Here is a 27184-nt window from a genome sequence, read left to right on the forward strand (position 1 = left end):
CAGAGGGCGTTTTTAAACAGCTGTTTGACCTTTAAAGGTTAAACAGTTAATCAATTGAATGAAAAAAATAACTGTCGGGTTAATCGATAATGAAAATAATTGGTTGCACCCTGAAGAAATGTTAAAGAGTTCCAGGAGATAATAAGGAAGCTATTGCTCAGCTACTTTGTTGATATCTGCTTTCACTTTACTGCATTTGTTCTGATGTTAATGTGCATCCAGTGTGCCTCACCAGGAGGTATTACAGAGCACTGGGGGCATCAAGCACACAAGCTCAGCCATGGCTGGCATGGTGCATGTATAGTATTGATGGTTGCCTGGAAGGTTTAGCAATAAGGATGGATGGATGCAGGATTTGCAGTTTCATTTTTACTGGCATTTTCAGGCAAAAAGAGTTGGCCAGCATAAAACTTAAAAAGCCGTAGGGTCTTTCAGTGATGTAATGGTTTACCTCCCATAGGCACATACATGTGATCAGTTTGTTCCAGTATTTGTCATATTGATCATAGTGCAGTCTTAAAGGTCAATATCGTGCTTATTTAAAGGCGGAATGAGTAGGATTCTCCTACAAGAATAAGCCCTCCCAGTCAGTCCCTCTGTCCCTCTGTAGTTGCAGAGAAAATTGCCTTTGGTTTTATGCATTTGATAGCTTATTTTACTCCTAATTGATGGCATTGCACTGTGACATGAACACACTAGCCAGCTAACGTTAACAGGCTAAGCAAGGTAATGTTGACGTTTGCCTCAAAGCATGACTGAGTTTCACAGCCGAGGCTTACAGAGTGCACCTGAAGATGAGTTCAGTCAGTTTGGATTTATGCAATTTATGCCAAGTCTAACGCTGTAAAGCTGACCCTGACGTCCTCAAATGGTCACTTTACAGAGAACACTCTTTCCTCAGGCAGTTTTGTTAGATTCATATCTCTCCGTTTTTCCTCCATCCAACAGTTTTGCTTTCTAGTGTATAATGAGCACACAGACTATTTCTATATAGTCGTTGAATGGGCACTGCAGTCTCAGGGGGCTGCTGGCGTGCCTCTGGACATTTGTCTCTTCTCTTCTTTGCTGAAACCTTGAGTGCATAAACAGGTTTTCAGGCGCAATGAATATTCAGTATAAATGCACAAGGTGACTAAGAGTTGTTTACTGCCATTTCCTTTGTCTTCTTCTCTCCTCCACAGATGAGTCAGTGGATGCTCAGACAGGCCGATGTGAAGCCTGGATTTAGCCTGTGTGAGGACCCCAGCATGTAAGAACCTGCCTAAATGCTTTATTTTATGCTTTCACGGCTGTGACCTCTGGTAAAAATAATATCTAGTTGTTCTGCTCTGCTCATTGGGCCCTCGGGTCTTCTGTTTTACTGTGACATTAACGCCAAAGTCAAATGACACAGAAATGCCTTCGTGCTGGAATTGCCAAAGAAAAGCTGATAATGAAATCACAATGAGCATGTGTCTGAATGAGAGACGAGCTTCCTCATGACTGAGACGATTTTGGAAGAAAATACAAAAGGGTAATTATTCGTGGCGGATCTCACCTCCTCCAGATCCTCCGGTGTGAAGCTGATGTCTGCTGGGTCCATTTCTGGTCAGCTCGTGCCATCATGCACAAGACATACAGAATTGGATGGAAGGCAGCAGGATGATTTCAGTGAATTATTGAAGCCATAGCTTACTGGCCGGTACAGGTAAGCAGACAGGTAACAGGCAGGCGGGTATAGGTCCAGGTACACATGCACATAACAGACATGCACACAGCAAGGACTGACAGAGGAGCAAAGCATGTGGGCTGGTTCAATATCTGCAGGGCTCATGAGGGAGAGTAAAAACAGCTGAGCGGATACAGCCAGGAGAAAATGTCTGAGGTCATCTGGTGGACAGGACGAGAATGGCAGTGAGGAACTGGGAATTTGGTGAGTAGCTGCTAATTTATACTTCTATTCTTTATCCTAAACGCACATTTTAAATACTTTTGACCCTTTGTGAAGTGTAAAAAAAAAACGTTTCTTTGAGCATTAACATCAACCTAAGACACAGGCACGGGCATTCTGTCAGATATGTAAATATAGATCAATAAATATTTCTATGCATGGACGCCAGTAATCTCTGAAGTCCTGCATGCGGAGAGCATCAAGTGTATTTTAATACATGATCAAAATGTCTTTCTGCTGCCTTTGTACAGTTGTAAGGTACAAGCTGAAATGAATTATTCAGTAAAATATTCCTTTTTCAAATCCTCTGTCTTACTTTCAAAGTCTGATTTGCAATGTCATAAAATCCCTCCGGATGAAGCGCTGCATCCGTTTAACCCCTTCCTGCCAACAGCAGCCCCTCTGTTGCTGGGCAATAAGCTCACAAATGGATCCGTTGTCTTGAGGGGCATTTTGATCCCCGTTAACAGTCCATCACCTCCTTGACCTTGAGCCAGTTTGTGTGATTTTTAATGCAGCTAGGTGGCCATTTTGGGGCACCGGGGGGCTCTGACATATTACTGACACTTCAGTGTTTACTGCTCGTTTGAGTTTGACCTTCTCCTACCCTGCTGTGTGCTGCAGAAAGAGCTATGGGTGTCCTGGGCTGCAGCAGCACGGTCGAGGGCATCATTAATAATAGCTGACACACAGCTGGCCGGTGCTCTCTTACTTCAAGTCTTTTATTTTGAAAATATCGACATTTAAGGCTCATATTCTCATCTCAAACATGAACGTTTCTACAATCACCACCATTAAGCCTAAAAGTATTTACTTCACATTAGGTTTTCTTCTAATTTCAACAGATTTTAGTGCACGTTTTACTTCATAACACACAATGTTCCACACATTTTTTATGGCTGCACCAGTCAACCAAGTTGAAATTAAGATGTCTTGTGCATAATTTTATGCAAATTTTCCTCAAATTCTGCCTCGGAAATTCGGTATCTTTGGGAGCTTTTGGGACGTCCACTAGAATTTCAAACAGTTCAGTGTGTTTGAGCAATGTTTTGCAGCACAGCGGTGATTTGTGATCCACCAGTGGGCTTTTAATTGCTTCTAGATACTTATTTACCAGATAAGACATAAAATAACCAAAACATGAAAGTAATAAATCAAAACCTGAACTATAATCTGAGCCAACAAGAAGGGCTACACTCTAACTCTTGATGTAGACATCGTGCCTGATAATAAGATGTACGTTTTTTAGTACAAGCAATCTACATACTGAATATAGATGTCTTGTATTTGTATGGCAAGGTGGTTCATTCAAATCCCATAGATCAGCATTGAGAATAACTCTAGAATTAAGTCAGTATTCTTAGATTCTTGCTCACACGCACATACACAGCACACAGGCACATCTACCCATATGCTCGGCCTCCCTCGGCTTCATCCCTGTTTCCCGTAGTACCCTCACATGCATTAATCTCATTCTTGTGTCCAGACACTATCGCAGGTGAAGTTTGCTGTGAGCAGCTGAATGGACTTTACATGCAGCTGCCTTCGGAGCAGATCGTTGTACTCCCTTCTCTCTCCATCTGGACTTAGCCCTGCAGGGACCAGATCAGTGCGTATTTAATTAAAGCATGAGTAATGCACTAGGTGGCTAGATAATCCGTTTTAGTCCTGATACCCCCTCAGCTCATAATTATTACACGGTTTGAGTTCAGTCTGTCTCTCTTGCAGTTTTTTTTTTTGTTACCTTTTGCTCCCTCTTCAACTCCTCCTCCTGGTTTCCCCTCCAGTCACGCCTCTTCTCTCTCTCTCTCTCTCTCTCTCTCTCTCTCTCTCTCTCTCTCTCTCTCTCTCTCTCTCTCTTTCTGTCTCACCCTCCCACATTCAAGGTTCAAGCCCCCGCAGCATTGATGAGATGATGCAGTACTATGCGCCCGCCGTCACTTTCAAAGTAATCTGTGTTGCCTGATGATTCTTCATGCAAGAGGCCTCAATTACATGCACACGATGTACAGTACGCTGCACGTGACACACAGTAATGAGATACTGCACCGCCTGTTTGTTCAATATTTTCTTTGAATCGTCTTCTCGCTGCTTGCCATTAAGGTTTGTGACCGTAACCACGAACTGAAAATGATGAGAGAATTGACTTGAGATTTGTCATCGGCTGACATTGTGATGAATGAAGGTCTTTCATTTTGAAAGTCTGAATGTAAAGGAATGTTTTGTCTCAACGAGGTTCGATCACATTAACATGAAAAAGCCTTTCGAAATCAAAGCACTTTCCATCAGCTCGCCTTGACGTGATCAATGCGTTCTGTTGTGTTTCTGCTCAGTTTGATCAGTGATGATAGATGATCTCTCAAGTCCCCATTGCTCGGCCCCGCCCCCATGATAAACACACACAGGCACAAACGAGCTCGCGCGTGCACTCACACACCCACCTTCCAACCTAATCCACGGATGTGATGTGTGAGTGAACTTATTTTTTAAATTCTCTCTTATAATGTCAAATGCATAATTCAGCAACAGAGCAGGGAAAGCATATCTGTGTCACTACCTGCCTCCACCCACTCACCATCACTACTCTCTCGTCCCAATTAAAGACACCAAGAAGACAGTCTGCATGATTATGGAGAAACTCATTTCCAAATGGCATGCCTCAGTTGGTCTGGCGGTGTGGCAGATGGGGATTGTAAGAGTAATGCTCATTCATCCTGGCAAGCTAACCAGCACTCCCTCTGCAATTAAGAAGTTGTGGGCAGTCAAGTGAACTTGACACTGTGTTTTTCATATCAGTGTCGCATGTTGCAGATAGGGTGTTTTTTAGAAACAGAGAATGAGTGAAAAGAAATGACTTCAGGTTATTATTACACAAAATGTGTTCCAGATAAAAGGAAATTGAAATCCAGCCTGTAACCCCAAATTTGAATGAATAATGTAAATTAAGTAATAGGCATCCTAATCTACTTTTTCAGCCCCACTCAAGCCTGAAGGCAAAGCCTTTCTTTCCTTTTTTTTTTTCTCAATAAAGCTCTTATTTCCAGTCTCTGTAAGTCAGAGCAGTGATTCTGCATGGCAGAGCACATGCTGAAGAAGCAGCTTTGTGCAGCCTCCTGTCTTTTTTCTGACACCTCTTGTATTTCAAATTAATTTAAATTCTGATGGCTCACAAAAATAATCCAAGCACAGCTGTACAGTATAAGTAATGGATGGATGGATGCATTGAATGATTTGATTTAACACAGAGCAGACGTACATAACATAGTCATTTATGGGATGAATTTGAATTATGCTGACTAAAAAAGTTATAATGACCCATGAGAAGCAATCATGTGGCGTAAATTGGCCTGGGGGCTGATGAAGCCAGATGTGTGACTTGACTGTTATATAAGAGTAGACCACCAAATGGCGCTGTTACCCCAAGTAGCATGGGCAAGTTTCAGTGCCCCTTGTTTTACCGTAATGTCGCCATTAATTTCGAAACATTTGGAGGGACTGTGTCAAGTTAAAAGATAAATATGGGTTCACCTTAATATTAATGGATGTCACATATCTGTTTATGTAAGTTACAACATCTTACACCGGTAAAAAAGTCACGTTAAATCATTTAAAAAATGCAATTTTCACGTGGCGCTTCTACTCTATCATTTACTGCCTCCAGTCGCGGTGTCAAGCCGACTTCTCGCGATAGCTGCGGTGGCTGGAGCTGAGGAGCAGAGCAGGAAACTTGACATGTCAACAAAACAGATAAATAATCACCGCACAGGTAACATTACGTTGTCTAATGCGCTATGACATAAATATGAACACTCACAGCGATGTTAAGTGTCACGTAGTGTCGGTGTAATGAAACAGCACACACACAGACACACAAAAAGAAAGCTGAGGTGTCGGGTGGAGTGACTGTCCACTTAGCTTTGGATGACAGCCTCTCAGCATGTTAGCTAATTAACCGGCTATCACACTGAATGCGTTGGGATGTGGTATTTAAAGTCCAGGAAAGCCTCAAACACACTTGTGCTGGTGTAACGGCACGTTTATCCGTCTGTGAAACCCCGGAATACAACTTATACTTATATATATACTAAATGCTAAAGCGTTAGCTCAGACACTTTATCAGTGTTGAGTCTCTTTAGCTCGACAGCGTTTCGTTTTAGTCGATTTGTGATAGCTGGGAGGCTTTCAGAGAGCTGTGCTGCGTTTCCTGACTCTTTAAATGGGATTGTACCTCATTAACCGCACTTCTGTGGCTGACGAGCTAAATGTTATGCCAATATACTTGTGCATTGATGTGACTGTCATTTTGTTTTTAGACTCACATCAGAAGAAACGCAGTCACTTCCACTAACTGTCCTACTTTCTTCCTCCTCATCTTCCTCCTCTGCTTCTGTAAAACACCCCATGAAGGCATGTAAGGCGTGTGCTGCTGTGGAATAGCCTGACAGGTAACCTCACCTGGACCTCGACCTCCTCCACCAGCATCTTCACCTGCTGTCTCGATGACAACCCCTCCGCTTGTGTCGCCCTTTGGCGGGCAGCCCCCGGCGCCACAACAGCAACAACAGCAGCAGCAGCAGCAGCAGCAGGCCCAGGCAGCACGGGACGTCAACACGGCCTCGCTGTGTCGCATTGGCCAGGAGACGGTCCAAGACATTGTCCTCAGGACCATGGAGATCTTCCAGCTCCTCAGGAACATGCAGGTCTGTCTCTCTGCTCACACGCCTGTCAAATGTGGTTACGCAGCCCCTTCAGTTTTCTGTTTCCTGCTTCTACTATCTGTCATCTTCTTGGCATATTTTTCACCCTTACACCCTTACAAGATGCTTAACACCACAAGAACAATAGTATGGGAGGAGTAAAACGCACCAGTGTTGGACAGCAACATAAAACAGCAGAATATAATCATAAAAAACCAAAAGCTGGAAAAAAAAATCTAAAAGAATCTACTAAAATAGTAATAATAGGTCTTATGATAACATGACAGAGCACTATTATGCAAATAACAAAAACAGCTGTCATTGAGGACGGCAATTCTTTAAAAGTGTGTTTTGATGCCGGATTTAAAAACAGACAATGCACGCCGATTGAAAGCGAAGTGGAAGGCTGCACCAAAGCGGAGGCATCAGCACAGCCAGCCAAAAGGTTGATTGATTTTTGACTTCAACTAAGGATCAGCTCGAAAGTTTACACCAGAGGCATTTATGGCCAGTAGTGAGTTTAAAGATCATGTAATCTGGTGACCATGTGAGGCCTTCTATGGATCCTAAAGTAAATTTTCTACGAGTGCAAAGAAGTTAAAATCGTTGGAGATGTAGAAGTAGTTTGTTGTCCGTAGCATGGCTGCAGAATTCTGCACACAGAGTGCTTTAGCATTAACAGATATCAGTTTAAAGACACAAAACTGAGAAAATTAAAATCCTCACGTCTTAAATATTCCTGAATTGGTAAAAACGTAGCTTGAATATTTTTTTATTATAACACCAGAGATCTCACAAAGACACTTGCTGCTCCGAATAAGGCGTCCAAACAGCGTTAGTGAGCAGAGGCTGACGAGCAGGGCCTTGTTTATTCAGAGAGTTGAACAGCAGCATCCAGTCTGTCACGTTCGCTTAGGTCCTTTTTAGTGTGGCCAGACTGTTGAATTCAAAGTTTTTGGCAGAATAGCACGATTGTGTTTCATCCGCCTACCGATGATGAATAATGCACATTTCCCAACAGCGTGTTGTATGACAAGTGTTGTCGAGTTATGATGAGAAATCCAGCACACGCTAAGAAAGGCTTTCACTCCTTTGGGTTTTCAGTGGTTTTCCTGTGTTGAAGGTTCATCACTTTCTCTCTTTGCTGTTAGAATTTATAAGAAGCTGTTTGAGGAGAAGAGCCTAATTTTTGGTTTTACGTTTCTTATTGGTGAAACTAATCTTTTCCCTCAGAAACCGCCTCACACACAGTCTGTTGGTATGTAAAGTCCTTATACTGATACCTCAAATATGTCTTTAATTTTTGCACTTTGCATTAGCGCAATCTACGGCAGATACTTTCAAAGTTAATCTCGCGGATTCCTTAAGCATTTTATTCAGGATATCAGGAGACTTTGGATCAGTTTGCTCTGCGGTTCACATGTAGTTCAGTCCTGGCGGTGTCCTGGAGAAGGGGTCAGCATGAGTTTATCATGGATGTCTGCCTGCTCCTCTGAGACGCTCCTCCTGCACCTTGTTAAAATCGCAGCCACAGACAGGCCAAACAAGCACACCTCAGCCACAGAATGCACAAACAGCATTGTTGTGACTTGTTTTTTAGATCACAGACCGTCTTTATGCTCATAAAAATTCTTCATTTATCTTGTGTTCCTCCCCTCCCTCCCTCTCCACCTCTGTCTGTCTGTCTCCCCTCTGTTTCTCCGCGTTTCTCTCTTCCCTTCGCTTGCCCTGAAGGCAGGCTTGTTTCATGTTATGTAGGATGTTCATAATCAGACAGTGCTGCCCCAGAGGCTTGTCGATCCTCTCAATAAAAAAACATCTTGTTACTCTTAAGCAGGCATTGTAGTTAAAAGCCAGTGATGCGATGCTGCCTCAGTGTGAGAGTGAAAACATTCAGAGTGCAGCAGTGGAAGCAGTTCACCTCTGAAGCAGCAGAGTTTGTGTTTGGTAGTTTAAACTACGATTTCATTATATTATCAAGATGGTTACCGTGTTGTTGCAGCAGCACAGTCGTGTTAAACACATTTTTAAGGTTTCTCTATAGCCCGGCTTCTCTCATTCTTAAGTAGACAGGAAACTCTCCCTTTGTTATGTGTGTAAATGAGTGTGCATCAGTAGGAACAGCTGAGGGTTTGCACTGCATTCAGCATCAATGGCTGCTCCTTTTTTATTAGCACGAGCAAAATTGTTGGCTTGTGCTTTGCTTAACACAGCGTTTCCTCTGTGATGCTTCTCAGCTGCCTAATGGAGTCACTTACCACCCCAACACCCACCAGGACAGGCTGGGAAAACTCCAGGAGCACCTACGCATGCTCTCTGTGCTGTTTCGCAAGCTGCGCCTCGTCTACGACAAATGCAACGAGAACTGCGCCGGGATGGACCCCATACCCCCAGAGGTGAGACAGGGAGACATTGACGAGATTCGCCATTTCCTCATATGAATGTGAATGGAAGCGTGTGTGGTTATGACTGTATTCAGTTGTTTTGGCCAGTTTGAATACAAATTTACACCATAATCAGGTAAAATGTATTCACTCACATGGCACTGGCACCAAACTTATGTATATATATATGTAATACAAAATATATATGAACCTCACCCAGGAAGAGGTTATCAATCTGAGGATGCTAGCAGCACCTTCCAGCATTAGCACAAATTAAAATCAATGAGTTTGAGTGACTGTCATAGCGACCCCGATTTGGGCACTTCACCTGTGGAGGTCCCTTGTCACCAGTAGAGCGTAGCGTGTACACAAGTATTGCAGTAAACAACCCTGATCCCAAAACAGTTGCGTAAAAATGTAAATAAATCAGGGACACTTTGTAAAACTGTCGTCAGTAAACACAGTTTGTTTGCAGGTGATTGAATTCTGTTTTTATTTGTGTTTTATGCAGCGCCCCAACTTTTCCAGAATCAGGGTTGTAATTTCTTTCTGTCTTTAGATTTTATTCCATCATCACTTTACCAACTCTTTAAAGTATTTCACCCCCCACGTGGAGTCAGACATGGCCAAGCACACACGCTCTCTCCCACAGCACCGTCCCATTGACAGTTTAGCAGAATAATAGAAATAAAATAACAAGAACAGACAGCATCAATAAATAAAGGATTAACCTGACAGTAAACAAGACGCAGGCTCTGCGAAAACAATCACAGGCATGCAGGGAACATTGTTATCTGGAGGTTAAATTACATTAACAAGATTTACTTCACTTTAAACCCATTTACAAGAGGAGGACATATTCTCTGGTTTTCGTACTGTTCTCATATTATTATTGATGGTTACAGTTTCTGTTGCTGCTGAGATGGTATCCCAACTCACCCCACCTCAAATCACGTTATCCTTTAAATGCATGTGCCGTGCAGAAATCTCTGCAATTAGATCTTGCATGATGTGGTGGAACGACTGTTTTAATTCGACTTTGACTGATCGAATCATCCAGATGCTGCAAATGCCGTGATTTTTTATTTTTTTTTTCAGCCACTGCCTCATATAGGTCAGCTTTCACACAACCCGCCTGCTAAATTAGGAAGCTGTTAGTTTAAAGGAAGTAGGCCATTGTTACTGCTGCACCTCCTTGCTCACACACACACACACACACACACACACACACACACACACACACACACACACACAGCACTTTACCCCGGGGGACTCTTATCTCACTTACTCCCTCTAGGTCTGTCTTTTCTCCGCTTGCGGCAGATTCATTGGTCGCTTCAGGTGAGTCTCCAGAGTCTCTTTACCGCTGGTTACGGTCACCATCCACCTTCAGGAACAACAGCACTCGAGCTCAGCCGCACTCCATCCCCGCCTGCCTGCCCAGACACACAGAAATACACGTGCATGCGCACAGTTGTGTCCCGCGCACTCCATATACACAACATAGACATGCATGTGGCGCACTGTAGCATGTCACAAAGGCGTTTTTTTCAGCACCGACGTGCACTTACACACACACACACACACACACGCGCGCGCGCACACACTGGCTCAGTGGGCATGCACTGTTCGAGGCTCCATGCTGGGCTACAGCTAGGCTATCCACCCCTGTTTGATTGGATTTATGACTGCGGCAGTCCCTTCCCAATTTCTACAGATTGGCTCGGAGCTAATCTCTCTCACCAGACTCCTACTGAGGATAAAGGAGGATGTGGGAGGAGACCAGTCTTAAATTGGAACAAATTTGTGATGGCTGCCACCGTGTACATTTTCCGCATTGAATAATGCCGTCGCTCTGAAGCATTTCGAATGATCTATCCACTAGTTGTTCAAAATGACTCTCGGCTGCAGTTCCACCCCTAAATCAAAGGTTCTCTTTGACATTTTCCTTTGCTGTAATGGTGTAAACCCTCATTGAGTCATCACGCCAGCTAGCTATTTTTCTCCCCCTCATTTCCACCTTATTTAAATGTTTATTCATTTCCCCTTGAGGCTGAGACCCAGTCCAGTGCTGACCGGCCAATAGCTCAGCTCACCGTGTTTGTCTGGGGCGGAGGGTTGTTGATTTTGGCCCCGGCGTGCATGCCATTTATCATCTCGGAGAATTCAGGTGCCTGCCTGACAGCCGCTCACTATTGGCTGCCCGAAACAGGAAGTGGAATCAATGACTCGGGCAGTGTGACCTCATCGCAGCCTAATTAGCAACAGACCCGTTTAATGAACAGCTGGACCAAGTGCAAACGTCAGCGCTTTGCTCTTTTTCTTTCCAGCTGTCATGCCTTGCTGCCCCGTTGCAGCTTTTTCCTCCCGCTCTCTCACACTCTCTCCTCCTTTCTGCGTTTCTTCTCTCTTCCTTCATCCCTCTTTTTCCACCTTTCTCTCTCTGACGGCTGCTCAATATTGTCTGTCAATTTCCTTCTGTCCCCCCTCTCTCTCTTTAAATCTATTTGTTCACGTCGGCTTTGTTGCACTCTCTTCTGCTTTTCCTCTGTTCCTCCTTCTCTGCTGTTCAAGTGCTCCTCTCCTCTGTCATTTCCTGCACTGAACAGCTATTTCATTTCCCTCTCGCCTCACCCGTTCACCCTGCTATTTTCTTATTATTTTGTTATTTTTTCGGTTTGTCTTTTCTACCCTTTTTCCTTTTGTCTCAGCGAGGCAACCTGGAGAACTTCATTAGCCCATTCTTCTCTGTCAGCCAGGAAACCACATCCATCTTTCTGTGGAAGAGGCAGGGGTTATGACTCACACAGGCTCACTCGCACACAAGCTGCATGGCTACACGTGCGCACACGCACACACACATAATACACTCTCCATCCATCTTTCCCACCCTACTCAGCACATTTCATTTTCCCCCCAGAAGCTGCCAAAATCTGCCCACTACCTTTAAAATTCGATATGTCGCTGGCTTCAGTCTGAAATTATCTAATGAAAAAACTTTCCTCTTTTCCTACTTAAAGTTTTCTTGAGCCAGAGACAAGCTCATAGTTTGTCTGATATAATATCCTGCACATGTCCTCGCTGTCTTTTCCCCCTCCAGCACTCCAGAGTTTACAGTTTGGCATGGAGCTCGGCCTGGAAACTGACAGGAGCGCAGAAAGTTGTCCAGATTTTTATATCTTTATATCTCCCTCGCAGCCTCTGTGTCTCTTAGTGTTTCTCTTATTCTGTCTTCTCTTTTTCCTGAATTTGTTTCCTGTTGTCTCTCTCTCTCGCTCTTTTTTCCAGCCCTCACTGCCCTCTTCAACCCTCGCTTTTTTCTCTCTGACTATCTGACATTTTGCCCATCATCTCGCCGTCTTCTCCTCTCTCCATCTGTTTGTCCACATTTCTCTCCGTCTGCCTTGATTTTTTTTTTTTTTTCTGTTGCTTTCATGCTAGTCTCGATGTTGGCCGTCTCCAGCTGTACTCGAACACCAGTCAGTCATTGCTTCCAGACGAAGCAGCTTACTCCAATCATTGTCTAGCGTCCGCGGGGCCTTCGCTCCAGCTGCACAACCTCAGGTCAAACGGTGTAGCCAAGCAGAATAATGTAAAGACCTTTGCATGATTTAGATTAGCATTGTGCCGTGTCGTTATTGGACCAAGGTGTGTTTTCCCACACAGGCAGTTTTTATTGGCTCCTCGTCGTTTGGACAGTCTCCCACCTAATCTGTGTTTGTGATCTTGTCTGGTATGACAGTTTTTGTTTTGGAACGGTTTGCAGACTTTGTTTTTTCTCGTAACAGGAACTCCTTGCTTCCAGTGTGATAACGCACTGCAGATTATCTTTGCAGCTTTTAATTGAAACCCGTTTGAAGGGGCATCACGTGGCTGAAGATTGTGGATTTTTGAGAGTGTGAAGCTACTATGTCGACATAACTGATACTTCCTGGGACTTCTGTCCCGTAGCACAGGCATTTACACTGTGTGTGCATTGTGGTCACTCTCCACTCTTCAGTCGCTCTAAAGAGCAAATCAATCACACATTGTCAGACCCTTTATGTCCTTGCTGTGCATTGTACCAGAACACTGAGTTCTCAAGACATTCACACACGACTCAGTGTGACTGCAGTAAGCCTCCTGCTCCCCTCCTCCCCGAGGTGACCACTAGGGGGCAGTGCGATGTAAAGCAGCATGCAGCGACCCTGTAGGCTCTCAGCAACGCCGCCTCGCCTGAAGGCTCTTGCACATCAGCCTCACTGTAGTGTCAAGCAGACAAGGTCAAGCACACAGAGCGTTGAAAAATGAATTAATCTCCCACTCGCTTTCTGTCTCTCTCTCGCTGCTGTCTCTCTCTATACGTTGAAGAGCGACGGGTGAGCCTGTGCTCGAGAGCTTACGCTGAATCCCCATTTTCACCACTTCATGGGAACAAGATTAAGAGACAGCACAAGGATATCTTGAGTATGTGATGGCACTCATAGGATGAGGTTTCCCATGAGCACATAATTCTGACCAATAACTGCACTCAGCATGTATTTGAATTCATGGGCAGAATAAGAGGAGGAAGAGGAAGGTGCATCAGAGAGCAAGTTTTGCTCCATTATGACAAAAGTAAAGCTCTTAAAATACTGTCACAGTGTAAATTCTATATGCACAGTACCAAATGAGTTGACTATGTTAGCCTCTTGGTAGTGATCATCTTGCTTATACTAAATAATAAAGCCAGATTTATTTCTTTGCTGTCCCTTCCAGCAACTGATACCCTTTGTGGAGGATGACAGCTCAAAACACGAGGATCGCTCAGCTGCTCAGAGCCGCCCTGCCACCGAGGAGAGGAGAGAAATCCTGGAGGTCAATAAGGTATTGTGTTCTGTGTCCCACTAGCGCAGCACTGTTAGGGTTACAGGTTTGATTCCCAGCTGGCGGCCATGAAATGAGAAAGGAGGGCTAATAAAAGAAAAATGAAAAATAGGTTCATAAACTGATATCTTGAAATTTTATCACAGCTTGACATGATATTATTTCAGACCAGTAAAGGCTCGGATCTCTGAGCCTCCAGACCTTTTAATAAATCAGGCCTGCTGTATCTGAGCTGGAGGGAAAACAGTATCATCTTAAAGATAGGAAGTAATAATAAGGTGTGAAATTCATTACAGATCAGTAATTTTACTCACATCATTAACCTGAAGCTTTCATAGCCCACTTTCATTATTTGGATAGCAACCATCCAGGTTGTAAAGACGAGGTTTGCACAAAACAAAATTAAGAGGCTACACTTGATAAACTTTATCGTCTGCTGATAGAGTTTGTGTGTTTAAAGGGGCCAGTGTGCTGCTGGGAAATGCTATTAACAAGCGTTGCTTTTCAAAGGCTGCATTCATTTAGTTTGTCATTCCAGGCTGAGTGTAAACTTTTTCTACTATTCCTTGGACTTTGTGTGTATTCAGATGTGAAGGTTCTGTCTTTGTTGGCCTGTTTCGCTCCAAGGCCGCCTGCAGTGTCACGTGGAGAGTGTGCACAGTACCTACGGACTGGCTGAAAAGGGTGGAGGTTGTGGTGAATGCGGTCTCGTTATCAGCGTATCGCTCTGCTCAGCCTTCTTAAAGCTGTGTGTGCTGGACAGGAGGCTCCTGTTGACTGCTGAACCTCAGATTCACACCTGGTAATTGAACAGTGAGCCGCAGCCTTTGCTGGAGCGTTTCATGGTGGAGGTGTGCCGCCTTTCCTGAAATAAGGCTTTGAAATAAAAGTTATTACATTTTCATTGCTACCTCACGCAGGAAAGGCCGTGCATTTAATGAAGGAGGTAATTGTTTATGCTGTCGTCCCGTATCTAAACTGTCATTTTGTACACAAACTACTTTCACTCAATTTCCTGGGGACAGTGGAGGGGTGATGGGAGTTTGAGAGCGTGCTCAGGGCTGTGACAGGTATGGTTGACCTATGGAGTGATGAAGCTGTGACTTAAAGCCACCCAGTAGGACCACTTGTTTAAGGAAAGTCATTGTGCTTAACGGTAGGTCAAACTTTCTCTCTTGCCTCATCAGTGATTCTGTTTTCATGGACTAAATCTCGAGGTTGCACCTGAGCATTGTGGCATGTTTGACGTGATATCACCATGTCATCTCTGCTTTTTGCTGCAGATGTTGTTCTCTAGGCTGCACTGGAGCACAATCTCCAGCATGCAGTTTAGCACCGCAGTGCAAAGTGCTGGGAATTCATTCAACCTTTATTTAAAATTAAAAATAAAAACTCATTGATCATGGCCTCAGGTCAGTGCAGTTAAAACAGAATAGCTCCACACAATAATGATGAACGAGAAAACAAACAAAAGCAATAACAGGACACAGCTAACAGCAGCTCAGTTGAAGTGTGGAGTAGCTCTAAATCAGGTTTTAAATTGACTTATAGGTACAAATGTTAAGTTCTTAGTGCATGCAGCACAAAAACTGAAAGCAGCTTTCTCAAACTCAGTGTTTGCACGTCAGGCTTCGAGCGTTAACCAGTCGCTGGAACGGATCAAATAATGACTGTGAGACCAGGTTAATAAGGAAGTGATGCATGATGGCCGTTAAGAGCCCTGTGAATAATTAGAAACCAACGCCTGTCACATCGTCCTGTTAGAGACACCCGCCCAACCTTTTCATACAGGATGCAGTGATGAGTGGAAAAACTGTCACCAGTAATGAATCTTCGGGCGGAGTGATTAGCTGAATGAGAGCCGTCACCTGAAAATCTGACTGCTGCACCCAGTCAGGGAATTCAAGTATCTCAGTGTCTGGTTCGCGAGTGAGGGTAAGATGAAGGTGAAGGTCTCACTTTACCAGTTCATACCCCGTCTCAGCCTTCTCGTGTGGAGCTCTGGGAAGTCGTATCGTAGGTAATATATCAGGTTTACACCACTGACCGCAGATCAGAAAACGGCAACAAAGAGCGGCTTTGTGTTGCCAGTACGCATGAAAAGATATAAATACATGTGTAAATATAATGCAAATATCAATGAGAACGAACTGACCGTTAGCTACAAAGAGCTAACATTAGCAAGGTAGCAGCCGATGGTGCTTTGAGTTTTAGCAGAAGGAAAGAGGAGGTGACTTCTCTTCCTAGCTTGTGAGTGAGGTGTTCACTTCTGGAGTGGTTTCAAGCGTCGGACATCAAACACTCCTAAGAGCTTTTTCAAATTTATTCACTGTCAGATATGTTTTTGCCCAGCGCTGATAGAGGGGCTGTTTTACGACACTCTGAAGTGCAGAGCAGAGAGCTTTTCTTCACCCTGACACGCCATGTTGTCAGTCAAAGTCGGAAAGTTTGTTGCAGACAGATTTAATCCTGAGTCATGGCTTAGTTACATGCCGCAGACGAGGGTCTAAGGATAGAGGATGTCGTAAGCTGCACAGATTGTAAAGCCCCTTAAGGCAAACTTGTGACTGTGATGCTGGGCTGTGTAAATAGTATTGACTTGACAGACAAACAAGGTAAATTTGAGCAGGGAGATGTGTAAAAAGATGGTTTCTCAGTCATGAATTAAACATAATCCAATATTAGTAAATAAATGCAGTTCCTGTTGTGGATAAGACAGTGAAACTAATCCCCACACTGCAAAAAATTACAAGTGTTTTAAGGTAAAATTGCATTGTTCAAGTTAAGTCTTCGTTGATTTGGTGACAAAATATCAGGAGTTGTTTTGTAGATTGATCGATGGTTAATAGATGGATTGATGAGCTAACCTCGGGGACAAACACGTTGCATTTCCCGTGAGCGCTTCGCGATTCAAAAGCTTTTAATGTGAAGCAGCAACAGCAGGAAACGTTGGGTTTGCTTCTGTAGCAGCCTCACAGCGCCGATACAGCTGTTTTAAATTAGATACAATTACAAACAGTAACGCTGGATTACATGCATGCATCATTTCTCATGAATCCCTTGTGCGTAGGTAGGCAATTTGAATCCAGCGTGGTAATGGCGGACCCACCACTAACAACGCAAACTACAATACTGCGCCGTGATTACTGAATGTAAACACATCGAGTGTTTACTGCAGAAAATTGCAGACAATAGATGCGATCGAGAAAGGTTCAAATATTTCTGCAAATTGGATGCGATAATCCCACATGATTTACCTCCGCTGTTCCAGTGGGGGTACCAGTGCTGAAATGTTAAAGACAGGATAAATGTTGATTTACATCTTAACTAAAATAAATGTCTAAAGATGTGTTTTTTGGTCACAGTGCTGCACGGCATTGTTGAGCTGACCACAGGTTCTCTTTAACGCTGACAAACCCTGACCCTTGATATTTTTGGCATTTGCCATCATAGATTATTTTAGAGTCCAGGATTAGGTTTAATCTCTGCCTGGGAAACAGGCACATCCAGATGACTTTAAAGCGCCGTGTGCAAATATCAGCCCTGGGTCGATGAGACCCAGATCTCGCATAGATGCAGGTAAACAGCTCAGCAGTCACACACAGTCCTCCAGGCAGTTCCCATATCTCACCCGAGTACAGTAGTTAGGGACAATGGAGCATGGCAAAGGTTCAGGTAAAACACACCGTGCATTATTTAGGAGGCCTTTTTAGCCGGCCTCGTCTGCCATGGATTTGTTTTGCTTGTATGTGAGTGTGTGTATTGAGCGCGAGAGAGCTTTTGTTCTTTCTTCAGAGAGACAAGATTGTGTTTGCATTCGCTTTCACGCACGCTTTCAACGGCGACTGAAGCCCCTCTCTGTTTCTTCTCTTTGTATGTGCATTGTTCTGGCTCCGTACAGATTGTGCATGCCAAGCCGTCTGAGTGTGCTGCGATGATAATGGTCCAAGGTCAGGAGTGTCAGCAATAGAGATGAGACTTGGTTATTTTTAAGAGCTCAGCACAGCTCCCCTGGCTGCTTTTAAATGTTAACACTACAGTGAAACATTGCAGTGAACCCTGCGCTCAAATGCACTCAGCCCCGTTCCAAACAAACAGCATCTCCTTCTCACACAAAGCCTCCACACCCGCAAAGAGTGCGGTGAAAGCCTGCTCAGATTGTTTCAGATAAATAACCGAGCGCTTAGTGCAAATCTTTAAATGCAACACTGGAAAAAAAAGAAGAAGCAGCCCTCTGCTCATTTTCAGTGACAGCACATTAAATACTGGACTTGAAAGTGAGAGTAATTTTGTCCTATTAGAGACCTGTGTATGCATGTGATAAATAACCTTGTTTATGATGCGACCTTCCCCCTATGCAAAGCATTAGCATGCAAATTGAGTTCCATCAAATGATCCGAGCATATAGAGATTGAGAAGACAGGCTGCCGTGATACGCTCAGGGCAAGCTTTCCACACAGTCTGCAATCCTTAACACACAGCACCCCATCCCCGCACCTTATTATGCAACATATATATATATATATATATGAATAGCTTATTATACTGTACAGTGTGTGCAGTAGATGGACATATTTCACTTATTTTGATGTGTAATATACCATACACTTAATAAAGGAAACACACGGGGTGGGTTGATATTGATTTTTAGCCACGTCTCAGTTGTCTCGCATTAGGAGACGGTTTCTATTTATGTCCACTGTTCCCTTTAAGGCTCGCTGTGGAGGTTTCTTGTAAACAAACAAAAGTAACACCAGAGCACATTGTGCGTATCCTCGAGGCCTAACAAAAGGCTTGAAAGCTGCTAATGCATTAGCAAAGCTGACTTTCCTTAAAAGTTGATTATTTATCTGCACGTTTAGCAGCTTGCAGTCTTCTTCTTCCCTGTGTTTCCTGGTGCAATGCTGCATTTCTTGCTGCATTACTGGCTGCCTGTGTAACAGTGGAGTAATGTGAAGCTGAATATGTATCATGTCACCTGCGTGCACGAGGCGCTGCTGCAGGTCAGAGACTACTCTAAGTTTATGATTTCTTAGGAGAGATTTAAAACCTTAAAGTGCAAAGAGTCCGATGAAACAGATTCTGCTTGATAATAAAAAGCCGTGCCAAATAATAAATCAAACAGTAAACGTTCATCAGTTTAAAATCCTCAGTGACAACTGGTGCAACGTTTCAGTCGCCGGTGGATGTTTCTCTCCCCTCGCTGCTCATTCAGTCTAATTGCTGGTATTTGAGACTCTGTATGCTCACTTGGTTTGTGGTATTTCCTGGGCTTTTGTCGGCAGAGGATTTGTGGCTTAGTTAACAGCGTACATCATCTGTGTGTTTTGTGTCGGACTTTAAGAAATGTATACCCGTTTGAAATCGTCTCATTCATGTTGTGGCCAAGTGGGACTTAAAGCAGCCAAATCACTGGCGCGCCACCAACATCTTATTATCCGCGACAGCTCTTTACATTCAGAGCTCTCTCCAGTCTCAACTATCTGACTTCTGTAACCAAAACATTGCCCAACCAAACCCCTCTGTGCCTTTTTTGGGAAGTAGACTGTGTGCGCTCTGTGCAGTGTAACCTATTGACAGTGTGTTTTCTTATTTAGGACATTTTCTATCATGATCAAACCACACAAGCCTACCCAGAGGCTAAAACTTGAACTTATTAGGAACACAGCGTATGCCTCATGTGTTTGCAGCATATTTAGCTGTGATTTCTGTCTGGGCTGCCCAGCTGCACATTAAGGCAGCAGTAAGGACAGCAAGCTTTGGGGAGTTAAAGCGGTTAGTCTGATCAGCAGAGTAGAAATGCAGCAGGACAGGGGAAGCAGATGTTTGTGGCCTGGCTACATCTGCTGCAGTCACTCCAGCCAGAAAGGGTAGTCCTGGATGAGAGAGGGATGATTGGAAAGAGGGCGAGGCGGCAGCAAAGACGACTGGAGATAAGAAAAACAAGACGGAGGAAAGGGTAGGAAGAGAGCTAAATGGCAGCGAGATGTTACCATGAAAAGGTTGATGGATGCAGATGAAAGATTTGTGATGGAGGGAAAAAAAGGAAACAGAAACACGGAAAGAAAGCTTCTGCTGAGTAAAAGGAGAGCGGGAAGTGGGCTGCTCAGGTGGGAAAGGTTATTGAAGATGGATGGGTGACCAGACAGATAGCTGCGTTGTCAGAGAGAGTAGACGTGTGAAGTGGAGGGTGAAGGGCGAAGGGACGCCGGGAGAAACAAACAGGTAGCAAAATGCATGCGAAAAACCATTTTGTGCTGCGTTTCTGAAACGAATGAAAGCGCGTGTAGCGGTGGCAGAGAGTCGGGGGGCCTCTTGATGTACAGACAGGTAAAAGATTGATGAAAGAACGGATTGATAGATGTGTGGACAGCTGTGGATTCTCAGAGTTAAGCCGCTCCCATTCAGATAGGCTCTTCAAAAGGAATAACAGAAGACTGATGAAATTCAGCTGCAGCAGGGAAAATAGGATGCCTTCTGTAACAGGATGCTGAGAGAGAGAAGATTGATGCATAAGTGAAAAGATAAGTCCAAGCATGCTTCAAACGCTCCAGCTGATATGTCACACTGGTTTAGGATTGCTGGCCTCATATTTCCCCTTAGAAAAGCTGAAAGTAGATTTTTTTTTTTTTTAAAGATGACTTCTATCAAAATTTAAATTCACTCACTGCTGTAAATAATGAACAGCGATATAATGCATCTTCATGGGGAGGGGTGATAGGCAGAGTGATAGGCTGGCAGGGTAATAGGATTCTATATCCATCGATGGGGATTTTAGTACACTCTGCTCTCAGTGAAATAACCTTGGAACAGACACCACCCTTGTTTCCATTTGACAAAAGAGAGAGATCTGAAGAGCGCCATTGAAGTGTGTGTTCTGTGTTCACAAGAGGGAATAATGTAAAGTAGAAGAGTTGGCTCAGCCCTAAATGTCCACGCTGTCCAATCCCTACTTAATCCTTCCCGCAGCTCTGTCCCAAGCCCCGCTGCCGCTGTAGACTGCAGAATAAGTATTGATGTAGCATCTGTGATGTCGCCCAGAGGATGGAGCGAGCGGCCTCGACCACCGCTGCTGTGTGCGACACCCTTCGAGACAAGTCAGTTAAAGCTCTTTCAGCGTCCGTGTCCCCTTAGTAACACAGTAATCTTGCTCAGACACTCATTAGAACCGGTGAAGTTAGCAATGAAACACTATTGATTGCCGGTGACTAAATGGGGATCTTTCTATTACCATTAGGGCTGCACCTAGGGATCACTATCCCAAAAAACGATGGGGAAACGTACTGTAACGGAAACGATAAAATCAGCAAAAGAAATGAGAATGAATGCACGTTTCCTTCCACTACGGTTATGTGAGCGTGAAGAGTCGGGCATGTTGAGATAAACAGCTGATTAACTCTCCGGTCAGGTGCCAGCAGGAGAAGAAGAGGCTGCAACGAGATGATGTAATGAAAAGAGCAGCAGTGAAACCTCAGACAAATGGAAACAATATGGAAAAAGCATGATGTAAATGCTGCGTTTGTGTGTGTTTCATGTATCGATTTGAGCGGCGCTGCTGTCTTATCTCCCCTCACGTACCTCATGTTTTCATCTCCTCGGTGGACGTTAAGTCTGTTTCATTGCACTGTGTTGCATTTAGCTTTTATTGATACCACGTCCTTTCTGCCTCCGCCGAGTGTTGAATCTTCCTTGAGAGTTTTCAGCGTTTCCACATAAAAACATTTGGATGGAAACGACCACCATTTTTTGTTTAATGCTGTTTTGAGCCGCCTTTGAATTCACGGCGTCTTAAACCAGAGAGGCAGTGACCCTGACCCTGACCCTCACAACCTTCCTCTCTCCAGCTGAAGCCACCACCCAAGCTGACGGCGTTGAACAGGTAGTAGAAGTACAGATCCGAGTGGGGTGGAGTGGTGGTGGAAGGGGGATGGCTAGAGCAGATAAATGACTTCTCCATGGTAATGTCTGGCTGCTTTATGGGGTGTCCTGGCTGTGAGTGATAGCCTTGCTCTTGTTATCTGTCGATTGGGGTAATTGCTGTTTGTCGGAGTCTGGCTGATGGATGGTGATGCAATCTGCCCAGCGTTGGAGGAGGAGGAGGAGGAGCGGGGAGGCATCACTCGCATCACTCTCCACAAGTGTCTTCATGAGGAAGCATGTTGGTAGTGACAACATGTATTTGAATGTAAGTGTGTTTTAATGTGTGTTTTCATGTGGCTGAATGAAAATGGGCCTTTTTGTCCTTGCTGGTGCTCTTGGACCGTGCGTCATGTGTCTCAGCGCTCCTTCTCATGCATGTAGCACTCGGTGAGTTGCAGGTTATGCAAATGCGAGTGTGTGTGTGTGTGTGTGGAGAGTTCATTTGAGCCTGTGTGAAAGTCAACAGCGTTTGCATAAATGTTTAAGATGCATTAGCCATAATTCATTGGTGCCTAATGGGTTGCGATTGCTCAATCTCTGTGCTGCAGACCTCTGGTGCCGTAGAATGTGATTGTGCATATCAATTCAGGTCCCCCAGTCATCCACACTGTTTCTGCTCCAATAAAATAGACCGAATTCTGAGGCACCCAAGTGACCGCGAATTACAACCCTAATGAATATCCTACATTACTGGTCACACGCCAATTAATGAAGGAAAACAAAGAATATGACAAATAAATTTGCGGGCGGAGTTTTTCACTGAGCGCTAATTTGGACGGAGCTTTGTGTTTTGAGTGTCTTCCATTTTCGCCAGCTGTCTGCAGCGAGCGCCGTCCAAGTCTGCGGGAGTCAGCCTCCTCTCTGCGTGCCTGACTGACTGATTGACTGGCTGGCTGTCTGGCTGAGTGACGATGCATTTTGCCGAATGGAGGAAGCATGATTCACAGTGGCTCTCTGGACTACTTGATAATCATTCCATCTGGGGTGTGGGACAGGCTGTCTTGTCACTGGCACATCACTCATCGTTTGTTCTCTTCATACGTCCCTCGCTCGCTCCATCTCGCCATCCTTCGATCTGTCCCCAAGGGCCTTGGAGATGACCCTCCGCCCTGGAGGAGGGGGTTGTAACGCCGGACCCGAGCGACATGGCAGAGCCCCGCTGTTTTCTCTGCTGCACCTGCCCTCCCCCCCTTACCTCACCCCTCTGCTGCAGCCTGCCACTGCCACTCGCCTCGCGTTTGATTTAATACCAGCCTAAGTGTGAATAAATTCCTGTCACAGCCCATTAAGGAGGCCTTGGAGAGATCTGGCCTATTATTAATTCTCCACAGCTCCTCTCTTTCTCTCCCCTCTTTTAGTTACTATCTCTCCCACTCTGCTGCTGCCGCTGCCTCTCTCTCCCATGCCCCCCCTCGCCCTCCTCACCCTCCTCCTCCTCCTCTCACACTGCACACTGCCTTGCTTTTTTAATACCCGTTAATTACCGCGTCTGTCCTCTTTATTCAAATGAGAAAGGGAGAAATTAAAAGCAGGGGGATGTTTGTAATTTCAAATGGGAAAGCTATCCACTGTCTGCCTTCGCTCCTCTCTCCTCTCCAGAACTGTGCGCGAGCTAGCTGCCGGTACGCCGTGTATAATGAATTCCAGTGGCACTGGCGGTTAGTTTTATCTGAAGAGCAGGCGGGGAGTCTGCAGAGGCCTGATGATAAACAAACGCACCCTCCTAACTGTAATAAGAGCGGGAGAGAGGGATGCAGCTTGGCTGGCAGATGCTCTCTCTCTGAGTGTCTTTCCATCTCTCTCGCTCTGCTCTCTGATTCCCCATCTCCCTCCTCCTCCTCCTCCTCCTCCTCTCTGCCTCTCTTCTCTCAGTTTGTTGTTACCCCCCCCCCGCTGTGCTCCACTCCCTCTCCCTTTTCTGTCTCCCTTCCTCCTCATAGCTTTCTCCCTGTCCTCCATCCCTCCATCGCTACCTTCCCATCCTTCTACGTTCAGGCTCCAGAATTAGTAGGCTGTGCACAGCAGGTGCCCGTACCTCTGTCTTATTAGCAGCCTCATATGTGGCCCATTAGAGGCTCTCTGTATGCCAAGGGCTTTTTAATTGTTTTGCTCGGGTCAGAAGGGCAGTGTAGCCACAAAGCTCTTGCGGAGGAGGAATCAGAGTTGTTTTTTCAAGAATACGTGTTTTCCTTGTATTTTGTTGCCTTTAGTGCCAAGTGCAACCCCAATTATTTCTGCTTTATGTTACAGTGTTTAAGGGCCATGTAAGCAATTAGAGTCGCAGAGTTCCTTTTTTTTTTAAGCATTGTCCGACCGTGCCGCCTGTTTAGGACTATTGTTTGCATGAAAGGAGGGCGTGATGGATGCTGGAGAGCTTGTTTATTTTTACTCAGACTGCATTGTGCGCGTCATTTGCCAGGTGTGGTGTAGGTAGGTCACTTGTGTAGCGTAAGTAAAAGGCGTACATCAAGGCAGGCGTCATATTTCTCGAATTCCTCTGAGACCGCTTTTAAGAGGGAAAGAAATGTAGAACGCTGACTTGTATACACATCACACGGAGGGTAAGTTCACATAAAAGACCAATGGTTCCTGAAAAGAGAGATGTTTTTAATTAAGTTTTAAAGGCGCCGAGCCCCCGAGCGCTCTCAGGTCACCAGGCATCCACCAGGAGCACAAACGACAAGAAAGAGAAAAAGTAAGCCACCGTCTGTACCTTTCTGTTGAATTCTTCGTTCTTCTTGTACGTTTCTGAAACGACTCAAAGGTTTATTTTCACACGCTTAAATGATATTTCTAGTGATAATGTTCGTAGCTGTCAGCGCGCGGTCGGCAGCTTTGTATTTTGAGAATTGCTTCATCGCTTAAGTTCGAGCAAAAATGTGAAACATCCGCTTTCTCCAGCTCCTCAGATGTGAGGATCTCCTGCTTTTCTTTGTGTTGTATGACAGTAAGTTTGATTCGATTGCACCGGCTCAGGTCTTGATGCTGATACTACGCACTGTGCGTATCCCGTGGCTCCTGCGTGGCAGACAGTGGTGGGATCGTGGAGTGTCTGAAACATACCCCCGTCTTCCTCCTCACTTCCTAACACAATCTGGAGCCCAAGTCTGCGTGGAGGAGGTCGGATTCTCTGGCGTCTGTCCACGTCTCATCCAGAGATGCACCTCCTCCACTGGTGCGGTTACATGCTCACCACCATATGCGCCTGCAGTGGCGCTCAGCCAAGGAATTGTTTTCCATTCGAATGTGTCCGGTGGAGTTTTCATTGGAAGCAAACACAGTTTTGTTAAAATTCAATGATTCTCACCAAAGCACATGGCAGTTTTAACAAGTATGTTGCAAAGCCTCATGACTTGCTAGTCCAGCGAAAACAATGCCACCTCGGAGTTGGTGCAAAATCAGCTCTCTGTCGTCTTCTTTGGCCACGAAGGAAAACCCTCAGCGTTATTTGCTGTGCGTGTTTTTTCTCTGCATCTTTTGCCAATGCTCAGTTTCTAAGATTTTAACTGCATGGGCTTGTGATGCAGCAAAAGACAGTAATTTTAAGTCTAATGGACCCTTAGACTTGTCAGATATGACCCTGTGAGCAACAAATGTCTTTTCAGGCCGCATTCAAACCATCGAGACCCTGCACAGTAAAAAATCAAAACTCTCAGTAGCTCTTGAAACAGTAAAATCATAACAACTTCCTCAACTTCACAGGACATTTTTTGTGCTCACTTGAGGTGTTTTTTCAAAAAGAGTTGATGAGCTCAATGGGAGGTGGAAACACTTTTTTTCGTTTAAGTTCTGACTTTGCAAACATTAAACTCACGGGGCTGAAGAAGAAGAAGAAGAAGAAGAAGAAGAAGAAGAAGAAGAAGAAGAAACAGTTTCCGTAGATTAAAACGTTGTGGTTTCTTCTTTTGTCCACCGTTACGAGGTTCTTCTGGTTGCTCCGTCTTCTTCTGCAATGACATGATGGTTTTTGGAGACTTGATGCCATTACTGCTTATTTCTGTGAACCAGTTCCTAATAATCATCTAACGGTAGTGAACGGACACATACATACATTCATTCGCATTTTCTTTTCCAGATTTTCTCAAAATTGGGCTTGGGCCCCTAAAATCCATGATGTTACCCTGTCAGTAAACTAGATTATTATTTCTACTCAAACCATCTGAGAAGTATTTGGTCCCCTGGATGGAAGGTAAGGCTGTTTGCTGACATTTTAAAATGCCTTTGAGTGACGTTAGCTTGTCGCCCCAAACGAGGCAGTGAAGGCAACACGAGCCACGATGAATGGAACAATGTTAACACCTGTTAGGATGAGGCCACAGGGGTTGAATTATGTGCCATGCCACAGGATGGGCTGGGTAGCTAACAGGTAAGCTAACAGTGTTTTGAGTGTCCATGGTGGCTTATAGGCACCTGCGCAGCTTTAGGATCCAGTACAATACGGTGACTAATATCAGAGCTCTGAAAAGAGTAAAGAATAAACAGCACGCGTTCTTTTGCGCTGTGTAAGGGATGTGAATGGTCTGAAAGGCTGCATTTGTTTCCAGATTTAGCTGCGGTCGGAGTTTGTTGTCAGGAGCTGATTGAGTATCCGCGCTGTGACTGCCAAAGGGCGTCTTACGTCACCTGAAAGCCCGCCATGTTTTTTATTTCTTTTTCTTTCTTTAAACCCTGTCATCACTTCATTCTACTTTCTTGTGCTGTAAAGGGAAAGCTGCTCCGCTGCTTGCTCAGGTGCTGGCAGAAATGTGTACATTTGAACTTGAGAAAATGCTTTGTGCGAACGTGAAGAGTCTATTAGAGTTTTCGACGAGGGCGATGCACAAGTAACCTGCTTGTTCTCTTTGCACTCCGTAAACAACGTCTCCGGAGGATTGGAGGCTTTGAATTGGAGTTACCTCTCTTTAATCTTTCCCAAAATCTGCCCGTCTGTCCTCCTCTCCCCCTGCTGCCTTCACTCTTAAAACCATAGAGGTAATTAGATCCAATATTGCTTCATTGGAGAGGTGCCATAGGGGAGCTGATTTTAAGTGTGTGTGAGTGATTGTACCAATTTAACACATCGCTGAGTCACAAGATGCTTTTGACATCTGAAGAACTGTTGTTGGCACCTGAAGAACATTTAAATCAAAGGTTTTTTCAACCTCATAGGAACCCTCCACTGCCCATTAAAAGCCCTTGAAGTATCATGTTTACTTGGAGTGTGAGAGGAGGTGTTCAGCCTGGCCTCAGATGATTTAAGCTCCTGACAGACATCTGAGGGAGATGAAAGAAAGGCGTCCTGTCTGCTCTGAGATTGAGACGGCGGGATATCACTCTGCAATCGCCGGCTTCAAGCCCTCAACGCCCACGTGCGCACGTGTACGCACAAGCCCGCACGAACAACTGCACGAAACATGCGAAATCATACC

At 44.7% G+C, this 27184-nt stretch overlaps 1 protein-coding gene across 1 annotated transcript in view; it reads left to right on the top strand.

Annotated features, from left to right (window-relative positions):
- The first annotated feature begins 5616 nt into the window (after positions 1–5616).
- The window catches only part of med30 (mediator complex subunit 30), a 34301-nt gene continuing 12733 nt past the window's right edge, over positions 5617–27184 (top strand). Inside the window, exons 1-4 of the mRNA XM_076754228.1 lie at positions 5617–5696; positions 6338–6630; positions 8865–9023; positions 13749–13856. Coding sequence (XP_076610343.1) covers positions 6430–6630; positions 8865–9023; positions 13749–13856 — 468 coding nt within the window. The 5' untranslated portion in view covers positions 5617–5696; positions 6338–6429. The remainder of the gene's footprint in view (positions 5697–6337; positions 6631–8864; positions 9024–13748; positions 13857–27184) is intronic.

The sequence above is a fragment of the Chaetodon auriga genome, chromosome 17, assembly GCF_051107435.1.
Source record: "Chaetodon auriga isolate fChaAug3 chromosome 17, fChaAug3.hap1, whole genome shotgun sequence".
NCBI classification, from domain to species: Eukaryota; Metazoa; Chordata; class Actinopteri; order Chaetodontiformes; family Chaetodontidae; genus Chaetodon; species Chaetodon auriga.